This window comes from Epithele typhae, assembly GCF_022376455.1.
Source record: "Epithele typhae strain CBS 203.58 chromosome Unknown BXZ73scaffold_300, whole genome shotgun sequence".
NCBI classification, from domain to species: Eukaryota; Fungi; Basidiomycota; class Agaricomycetes; order Polyporales; family Epitheliaceae; genus Epithele; species Epithele typhae.
The window spans coordinates 1-9,399 of record NW_025954491.1 but is presented as its reverse complement, the minus strand read 5'-3'; the positions used below and the strand labels follow the sequence as shown (position 1 = coordinate 9,399).

The 9,399-nt window shown below is 56.4% G+C and overlaps 3 protein-coding genes across 3 annotated transcripts; all 3 read right to left on the bottom strand.

Moving 5' to 3' along the window:
* Window positions 1-655: 655 nt before the first annotated feature.
* On the bottom strand, window positions 656-3,544 carry BXZ73DRAFT_60007 (kinase-like domain-containing protein; the record flags this gene model as incomplete). Its single annotated transcript, XM_048021698.1, has 14 exons — window positions 656-1,065; window positions 1,118-1,220; window positions 1,271-1,336; window positions 1,391-1,474; window positions 1,540-1,629; window positions 1,685-1,731; window positions 1,788-1,992; window positions 2,044-2,282; window positions 2,338-2,523; window positions 2,578-2,710; window positions 2,762-2,869; window positions 2,927-3,057; window positions 3,118-3,157; window positions 3,233-3,544. 14 exons carry the CDS (start codon window positions 3,542-3,544, stop codon window positions 656-658), a joined length of 2,154 nt encoding a protein of 717 aa, XP_047870693.1.
* A 1,816-nt stretch (window positions 3,545-5,360) lies between these two features.
* Window positions 5,361-6,755, bottom strand: BXZ73DRAFT_60012 (uncharacterized protein; the record flags this gene model as incomplete). Its single annotated transcript, XM_048021699.1, has 3 exons — window positions 5,361-5,497; window positions 5,551-6,438; window positions 6,500-6,755. Coding segments are annotated over 3 exons (1,281 nt in total), but the record flags the coding sequence as incomplete, so codon positions are not given.
* A 1,018-nt stretch (window positions 6,756-7,773) lies between these two features.
* On the bottom strand, window positions 7,774-9,396 carry BXZ73DRAFT_60003 (uncharacterized protein; the record flags this gene model as incomplete). Its single annotated transcript, XM_048021697.1, has 5 exons — window positions 7,774-7,965; window positions 8,028-8,339; window positions 8,472-8,652; window positions 8,714-9,000; window positions 9,118-9,396. Coding segments are annotated over 5 exons (1,251 nt in total), but the record flags the coding sequence as incomplete, so codon positions are not given.
* Between the last annotated feature and the right edge of the window lie 3 nt (window positions 9,397-9,399).

Below are 9,399 nucleotides of genomic sequence, written 5' to 3'. Positions count from 1 at the left end.
ACTCGAAGGCAACACGGGTCTCTGAGGTTGGTGAGTACATACGTCGTCATGAATCGTCACAGGGCACGAGCGGTCGCTACATGGTGATATTGTGAAAGTATAGGCTCGTTCATCGGATCCAAATGTTCATAACTTTCCGCAGCTATATCTGTATCGCCTTCAAACGCGAATAACGAATTCCGGGGCCCAAGAACCACGGCTGCACCGATGAAGAGCACAGAGACGGAGGTTGTCGACTGAGAAGAAGACGTTGTGGAATGTCGGGTGGTGTTGTGCCTGGACCATTTAATTAGTGAGTATCAAACCCCGACCTTAGGGAAGAGGCTTACAATGGCTTTTGAAGTCTCATCTGCAATCTTCTTGGCCAGCGAGTGCAGTGACACGGGAGGGCAAAGATTGGTTGTCCTTCGGACTGTTATCTGGCGCGTGTATTCCGTCGAGCAATGTTGAAACTGCAACGCGTCGTGAGCTTTGTCTCATGTCAGTTTGGGTACTCACATGGATCCTGATTGACAGCTTGGTCGTAACATCGCTTGGGATGGGTGCTTCGCCGGCTATAAGGCGACAAGAGGATAGCAGGTCTTGAAGCGACACGCCCGGGGTGGGGGAGGTGATGTCCTTAAAGTGGATTGTGCATGGCTCAAAAGGTGACTCCCTACGACCGCCGACGTATGGTTCGAGGGGCAAGGGGGTACAGGGCTCTGGGAAGGGGATGCATAGTCAACATGGTGGAGTGCATCAAGGCCGAACAACAACTCACCGTCGAGCCACTGACCGTACCATTGGAGAAAATGCTACCCCAAACGTCATCCTCCCAACTCGGAGCCGGAGCGTCGCCTGTAGCATTTGCCCTGCTTGCGGGAGTACTACTACTCCCATTGCCCACGAGACTTTCGAAGTCGACAGCACCGTTCGCACCCACTGGGATACTAGATGAACTGGTCACAGCGGATCGGTCCTCGATACGCTGTGAGTCTCGGAGGTACTGGTCGTGTTCTTTCTCTACGCGATCGCCCAGCTTCTTGATAACATCCATGAACCTTTTGAATTGAGAAACGGTCAACACTGTGAAGCTGAAATTAGAACAGGGCATGCTGTAACAAGGAATGTCTCCCACATGGTCCCATCGACATCGCCCATAGCTGAGGAAGCACGAGGGTTGCAACAGCCTCGCGATCAACCTTCAGGCCCATCGCTTCCTGTACAGCCAAAGTAGCCATCTGCAAAAATATAAGGACACGAGTAAGGACACAGCTACAACATAGCATACCGTCACTGCGGGTTCTTTCGTCCGAATTCTTGATAACAACGGTACTAGTTTTTGAGTTAAACTCGACTACAAGAACGTGGTCAGTGAAGCTTTCGACCTTTGGCACTTCGAAGAGCTTACTTGATCGAGGGTATGTACCATTGACAAGAAAGTTTCCAGCGTCGCCACTTTGACTGACAGCATACGTGTTTTCGTGAAGACCAACTAGTTGCATATCAGAATGTCAGATCGACTTTCCATCTTTCCTCCATGATCCCCAGACAACTCACAGCAACTCGTGGGAACAACACGCCTTGTACCTCCGCATAGTCGATGGTCTCACAAAGGTTGGGGACGGACTTGAGGGCACGTTCTTGCACCTGAAACAGACTGGTGATAAGGTTGAGGCGAGAACGAGGTCAGACGTGGTCCTACGATGGAGTGCTCGCTCTCTAGCGCGTTGTAGACAAGAGGCAAGACATCTAAAAGAAAATAAGAATAAGTGACGCGACCTCAAAACTGAATCCCGAGTCCTTACGTTCTCGGAATACAGGCTTCTCCGTCTTCTGCTGCAGCAAAATCAAGTTGTCGAGCAATGTAAGCATGTTCTGCGGGGGCTCTTTTATTGCAAACAGCGGTTTGAGGCTGGGCAATACGAGGGTCGCAAACTGCGTGGACGAGAGCACTTGCGCGATGGCAAAGATGTTGGGGAGGATGTAGGGTAGAAGGTGGGTGTCTTTCATCTACTCCTGTGTTTAGCGTCAACGCTCTCAAGAGCACGAAAAGACACTCACTTCTTCCAGCAGCGAGGGAAGGATCTTACGCGTCCGAAGACCTTCCGAGAATTTGTCCAAAACACTTGTCAGGCCCTTCATAAACGAGATCTTCTCTTCACGAGTCTTCGCGGCAAAATTGGACCGGTCCAGGAAGCTCAGTGTTGAGACAGGCAAAGACGAGAAGAAAGGATGCAGCGGGAGGTCTGATGGACTTGGCCGACCATGAGGTTGTCTGGTGATGAGGGCGCTGAGGAGTGCTAGACATGTGTTTCAGAATTTGGTTTTTCAAGCACTAGTGTAGTAGGCACTCACAACGCAAGTCTTGCTCCAATCGTTCCATACCGACCAAGGGCTTACCGGCATTCTCCCGCAAAGACGACAGGCTGCCATGATTCTTGAAAGGCGGGTTTCCTTTGCAATGTACCGCATAAATTAAGCAGCCAAGTGAGTACATATCAGACGCGGGATCGAGCACTTCGTCGAGCGCGTATTCGGGGGCTGTTCGACCGAATCTTCAGAATCACGCAGGCACGGACGTCGCGACCGACGTACCAATGTAGTCGAATGAACGCTGAGTGTATGTCGACGCACGTCCATCAAAGGTCGGATATTCCCACCGGGGAGCACTACCGTCTGGTCGTGATAGAGCAATCGTTTGTCCTAGGCCCGAAAGCTTCCAGTCGCCCTGTTTGACCATGAGCACGCGCCGCTGATCTGGCACAGAGCGGAAGCGTACCGCACTATTGATGATAATGCTTTCCAGGTTAATATTTGAGTGTAGAAGGCGGGCGGAGCCGTGCATGAAGGTCAGGCCTTTGCATAGCTGCAGTATACCCTTCTGGATCTAAACGAATCCAATCAGATACAACAGATAGAGCAGCAGTTATGCGGCGCAACTAACCTCGACCTCGTCAAGTTCCACAAGTGGCATATACTGGAACGAGCCAGGGACCGAGAGGTGCAGAGACGCGAGCACAGGCTCGGTCGCGAAGATGAGTTCCGTCCGAGTTTCTTCCAGGGGTTCCACAACCTCTTCAAGCCTGCCGTCAGCCCTCTACATCCAACGCTGCCCACCAAAACCTCCCGGCTCACCTAGCACGGACGGGTGCCTGAGCCTGCTCAGCGCGGACGCCTGCCCAAGTACCGCCCCATAGTCTCAGCCTCCCTGCCCTCACAATCGCCAATCGCAAGCCCCGCACGCACGCACCTCAGCCTTGAGCACCTCCAACGTCTTGTCCCGCGACTGCGGACCCATCCGCTCCATCTCCTGGCTCTTCTTGTCCGCGGTCCACACCGAGACGCGTTTGCCCGTGACCTTGTGCGTCGCAGGCTGCACCCGCCAGGGCCCGATGCTGAACGGCGGGGGCGCGGCCGCCGGGGGCAGCGAGCCCGCCGCGGAGCCCCCAGGTGTAGGGGTGCCTGTCCTGCTCCCGCCGACGACGGACGGCGCGGCGGTGCCGATGGTGTAGTTTTGGGAGATGTTTGTGCGGGCGAAGAACGAGGAGGCGGCCGCGAACATGGTTGACAAGAGGATAAAGAAGCAGTAGTATTCGCGGCACAAATGGTAAGCGCAGCAGACAGGAGGTGCGAGGATGGCGAGCGCAGCTCGGTGGCCGCGGAAGCTGAAGAGTGGTTCGCGTGCAGCACTGCGCCTTCCTCTCCATCCCCGCCGGAGTCGGCGCTTTCGCCCAGTCAATGCACAGTACGGGCGCCAAACGGCTCAAAAGCACAAGCAAGTACCAGATGCCGCGGATCCACAGCAGCGATCCGACGTTTTATTTAAAGTAGCCACGTATGAGCGGGATGAAAAACCTGCGTGCAGGGCTGACCACGGGAGGTACAATGGCTCGTCCAGCGGCCCCTCGTTCCACCCATGAATTCGCTGAAAAGACATTTAGTACGCGAGCATCATGACATAAAACCAAGTACTCACTACATATTTGCCCGATGACTACGACGAAGAGCATTGCCCATATAAATCCAGTCCTCCCTCCGACCTTCCGCCCTGTGCATGCACCGTATACTTTCTCAAGAGCGATCCCTGCTGCCTGCAGTACGAAGAAAGCCACCATCCTCCAGTCTATGCGCGCGCCACCCAGCCAGAATCCCACTTCGTGATATAATCCCGACGCCAGGAACACGCCGAACAACCTCCCAACATCACCTGCGACCCACGCCCCGGGATAACCTCCGATGACCATGAACGTATGGCGGAGAGTCTGGTGCCACCGCCTCGACCAAAACTCGTGCAACGAACGCGCCAACCACGGACGATCGTGACATGGAGGCCACGCCGAGGGTGGTTGGCCGCACAGGCCCACTCCGACCAGCGACGCGAGGTCGTACCACAGCTCGATCCCGAGCACGATGCACAGCCCAATCGATACATGAAGCAGCGTCGATACCGCGTAGCGTTGCAAGGGTGGAAGCCACGGTAAAAATATCGTGCCACCCGTGGGGGTGATTCCTGGAAGAAGTTCGAGGAGGGAGTTGGCGGCGTCCACGATAAGGTAGGTTCTGACGATGGAGAGGGAGGTGGTTCTGAGATAGGTTCGTCGATCCAGAGGCCGCCGCATTTCCGGGAGACGGACCCCTTGCCCAAATTTCCATCCGATGCCTCGTGCGGCGGAGCCGACCTCCCATGCGTCTGAAAGCCATGGCGGTATGAAGTTGCTGTCCTTCACGTAAGGGATCCGGCAAGCGAGAGTGTCTTCTCCCTCTTTCAAGGCGCCCTCTGGAATGATCGCCCAGTATGTTGTATGGGCCGACAAGGTCAAAGCAGCAAGGCCTGAGACACGTTAGTGATACCTACCTGTTTACAATATACAACACCTACCTCTGACCCAGTCAAACCACCCTGCATAGTCATTGCCACTCAAGAAGAGGGTGACCGATCGTATGTAAATCGTGATGGCAACTGGCAGCAGGCAGAGTCGACGCAGGTAGGTGCCTTCTCTTCTGGTCAAGTACGCCATTGAGAAATACAGGGTCAGGACGGCCAAAAAGTACGGCACTGCTAGTAGCCAGGACAGAGATCGTTTGTGCCAGTCTCGAAGTGCAGCGTAGAGTTTGTACGCTCTGGCGTCATTTTCCATGACTGGAACTGGGACAACGTCAGTAAACCTCCTAATCAGCCGCAAGGAACGTACCGGGTAGAACGAGGAATGGGGGGGGGGGGTGAATACACGCGTAACTCTGCCCGCTCCTGAAGTATGTTGCTCAGATAATTGACGACACAAACAGGGGTAATCAAAGTCCACGTGTGCCGTAAGATTACGTGGAGCTAGCGATAACGGCATCAGCGGTTACAATAAAACGCCGCGGAAACACTTCGCCTACTTTGAGCACTCCGCCCCCTTTAACGCCACGTACACGAGCCACCGGGAAGATGGAAGGACGAGTCGCCGAATTGGGCTGAGCTGAGTGGGAATGGTCGTTGCTCCGCCGATCCCTCTTGAAAACCACGCATCGGCTGCGCCAGGGAATCAGAATAGATCTTCAAAGGCCCGCGGAGAAACAACTTACTGCACATCTGTCCAAACCCAACCACGAACAGAGCCGCCCACATGAACCCGAAGAACCCGCCCACCCTTCTCCCCATCACCTCCCGAAGAGTCTTCTCCAGCACAACCCCCACGGCCTGCAGAAGGAAGAAGACGAGCACCCGCGCGTCGAACCCTACGCCTGCGGCGGTGATCCCCAGTTCGTGCACCAGCCCGGACGCCAGGAACGTCCCCACCGTGGCGCCCGCCCTGCCCGCGACTGCGCGTCCGGGGAAGCCTCCATATACGAGGAAGACGTGCCGCAGAGCCTGGTGCCACGCGCGCGACCAGAACGCATGCAGCGACGTCACATGCCAAAGTCCCCCGGTGATGGGCGGCCATCCCGCCGGGCTCTGGCCGATACCGAGGACAGCGAGAAGGGCGAAGGAGTCGTACACGACGCAGACGCCGCAGTGAATGAGTAGACCGAAGCCCAAATGGAGGACGGTAGAGAGGGCGTAGCGCGGGAAGGGCGAGAGGTGGGCGAGGAAAATCGTGCCGCTGGTGGGACCAACGCCTGGAGTGAGCTTGATGATAGTGTCGATGAGATCGATAGCGAGAACGTTGTGAACGAGGTTTTTCAGAGCGTGCACGACAAAGGGACGGCGGGACAAGGGCTGGGTTGGAGGAGGGACGTAGATATATTGTCCGAAGTCCCATCCGATACCGCGCATAGAAAGTCCGACCTCGAGCGCATCGCATAGACCGTCGGGAAAGTGGGCGAGGAGGCCGGTGCGGTTGGCATTATTACTCCGAATGGGGCCCTGCTGATCGTTGACTACCTTGAGCGACTGCTCGGTCATTTTATGCCTCCCATTCTTTGCCCATGCGAAATCTATAGCTTTGGCTATGCAGACCAGGGCAATTATACCTGCAGTATGACGAATAAATCAGTGTATCTCTCACCCGAGGCATATAAGTAGATGACAAACCTCGATCCCACTCATACCATCTCAACCGCGGATTGGCAAAGGTATATCCCCAAGTGCATCTGACGGCCATTGCAACCACCAGTGGCAGGAGGAGTATTCTCAAAAGACGTGTGTCTCGTCTGCGAACGAGATATGCCATGAAAAAGTAGGGAATGCAGTATGAGAACACCTGCGGAAAATTCGTCCATGTCACGATGCGTCGGTCTTCCTGCCTGGGCACAAACTCTCTAGAGGCGAGCTTGACGGCATAGAATATTCTGAAAGCGCGCACGACGTCTCATTTGTCAGCGCTGCCCCCGCAAAGACAAATAGCCAGATCTCTGACTCACTGATCCATGAGGACTGAAGCGCTTGCAGATGAAGTCAAATTGCACCAAGAGCACAGAAGAGCAGTCGACGCCTAAGTCCACAGCCCTGGTCGCCACTTGTGCAATCTGTGCGAACAAATTCGAATGCGAGACAGTGAGACCGGAACATCCAGGAGAGCCGACGTATGAGGAACGACGTGGCACTCGTGGTGTGTCGTCGAGCACGCCGGATCATCAACCACTCACCCGTATCCTCAGGACCTCTGGATGACTGCCCGCACTTCAAGTTGAAAGATGGCGTTGAGACAAGGAGCGGCTTCTTGCCAGGCTCCAGGATGGGCGGGGCAGGAATGGCTTCGGCGAACCAAGGAAAATTCAAAATTCAAATTGGCAACGGGGTCTGGACAAATGATCGGGGTTCCGGGTCTGACCGATCCCGACGTCATCGGTCCCCGATCCGCGTCGGGTGCCTGCCCTCGCTCGTGGTGGCAGTGTGTCCTGTGGTTTTCCGTCTTGTCCGCCCAATCGCTCGCGCTCGGGAGGTGCAATACGGCCAGCAGATCGACCTGCGGCTAATGCACCGCCCTCCTGGACGACATTGCCGCCCTTTCTCCAAGTGGGTATGCGCCCTTTTGGCAAGTTTGGCTTTGAAGAGCAACATGGAGAGTATGTGTTTTGTTCAATGGATAACGCAAGCCTACCGTGGACAGAGCAGAGATGTTCTCCGTGCACGGTACCACAACATCTAAACCTTCCACGCACCCGAAAGTGCCAACGAACGGAGCATGATACATGAACAGAAAGTATTGAGAACTAGGTAAGCTTTTGGGGGTAAGAACGGCTGGCATATGCGGGAAAACAACAGGTCGTAACGGTCGTAAAAGGAAAAGAGAAAAAGATATAACTTAGGTGAACATACAGCACGTAGACACACAGTCGTAGGCGGGACCCAACCTGAACAAGCGTTCAACGGTTGGGACGCAGGTACCGTTGCACATCGTTCAGCCCAAGCGCGGGGAAGGGCACTCCGCCCATGGCCAGGATCTCGCTCTGCAGCGTCCCGTACTGGTCCGTTGTGATCTGCAGCGGCACCTCGTACTTGAACATCGGGAAATTCTCGAGATGGCTGGGTGGCAGGATAAGAAGCCGCAGAATGTGCTGAGAGATGGGACAACCAATTAGCACGGTTCACGCAGCATGGCTCATCATGATCAACTTACCTCGACAGCAACCACGTTGTGTACCTTCCAGGTCGACTCCCGCGCCGCCTCGCCTGCTTGAACTTCCAGTCGGAGGTACGCGGTGCCCTCCTGGCTTTCGTCCGCGAGGTAGATGTCCGCGCGCGAGAGGACCTGCTCGCGGATGCTGATCTGCGCGCCGAGTGAGATCCACGTCTTCTGCCGCTTCACGAGCGTGAGATGCGCGTTGTGGGACAGCAACCGCGCGAGTGCAGGCGCACTAGGACATGCAATCTCAAGGGCGATCGAGATGACCTCGCCCGACGCAAAACACTTGCTGTCCGGCATCGTCACCTAACGGCCGCCGCAAACGAGGCACAAGGCGGATCAAGGCGGAAAGGAAGCCGAGGCGCGTTGGTGCAGGTCAAATTGAAGAGTGACTCAGTCAGCGCCTAGGTTAGATCACAGGGACGCAGGCGGGCGCACCGAGATCTGCGGTAGGTCATCCCGCCGGCGAGCAGCTTCCTCCAGCTTGGGGTTCCAGACGGGCATGAGAGGGACGGTGCACATGCGTTCCAGAGAGTTTTCCACGTGGGCCCACGGCAAGGCTTCTACAGGTGGCAACGTAGGGCGTGTCTTTGGGAGGTAGAGCACATGCGTCGAGAACCTACGTATAGGTGCAAGAGTGAGCGCGCCATGGAGCACGTTCTTTGGGCAGCAGAACACACCTTTCGTGGCGCCGGAAGCTCTTGCGCGTGATGTCAACACGGAACGTGTAGAAGACCTCGGTCGTGATGCCCGGCTGGTACACAGTGTACGACGGCGGAAGCAGGTCGGCCCCGTCTGCAGTGAGCTCCGGGAAACGAATCGCGAACGGGTAGTCGCCCCGCAGCGTCTCGCTCTTCCCGGCCGCGGTGAAGAGCACGGCCTTCTTCTTCAGAATCACCGCACGACTCACACCCGGCACGGCGACCGTCGCGTGTTGGGTCGCGGACGTATTAATCGCACCTATAAGCTGCGCGCATGCACACCTTATCAGCTGCTGCTTCTCCCCACGCCCGCGCGGAGAGGCCTGCCCGCGTGCACGCACGCGAGCCGCGACCACGAACGACACTATGAGCGGCGGACTCACCGACACCGACAGCTCAAGGACGTGCGAGCATTGCTTGCGGAAGGTGACGATCCCGTCGACGGTGCCCTGTGAACCGTACGCGGGGAGGACGAGACCCCAGTGAGGCGGATGGAGGCGGATCTCAAGATGGTCGGTCTTGTAGACGTGCTTGGCGCCCTCTGGCGCGGCGGGCGCAAGCCCTGTGGGGTGGTGCTCGGACTGCAGCACGCGCTCCGCCGTGGCGGGCCGCTCTGAGTAGAGTGGGGAGGGGGCGGAGGGCGAGACGGGGGAGTAGATGGGGGC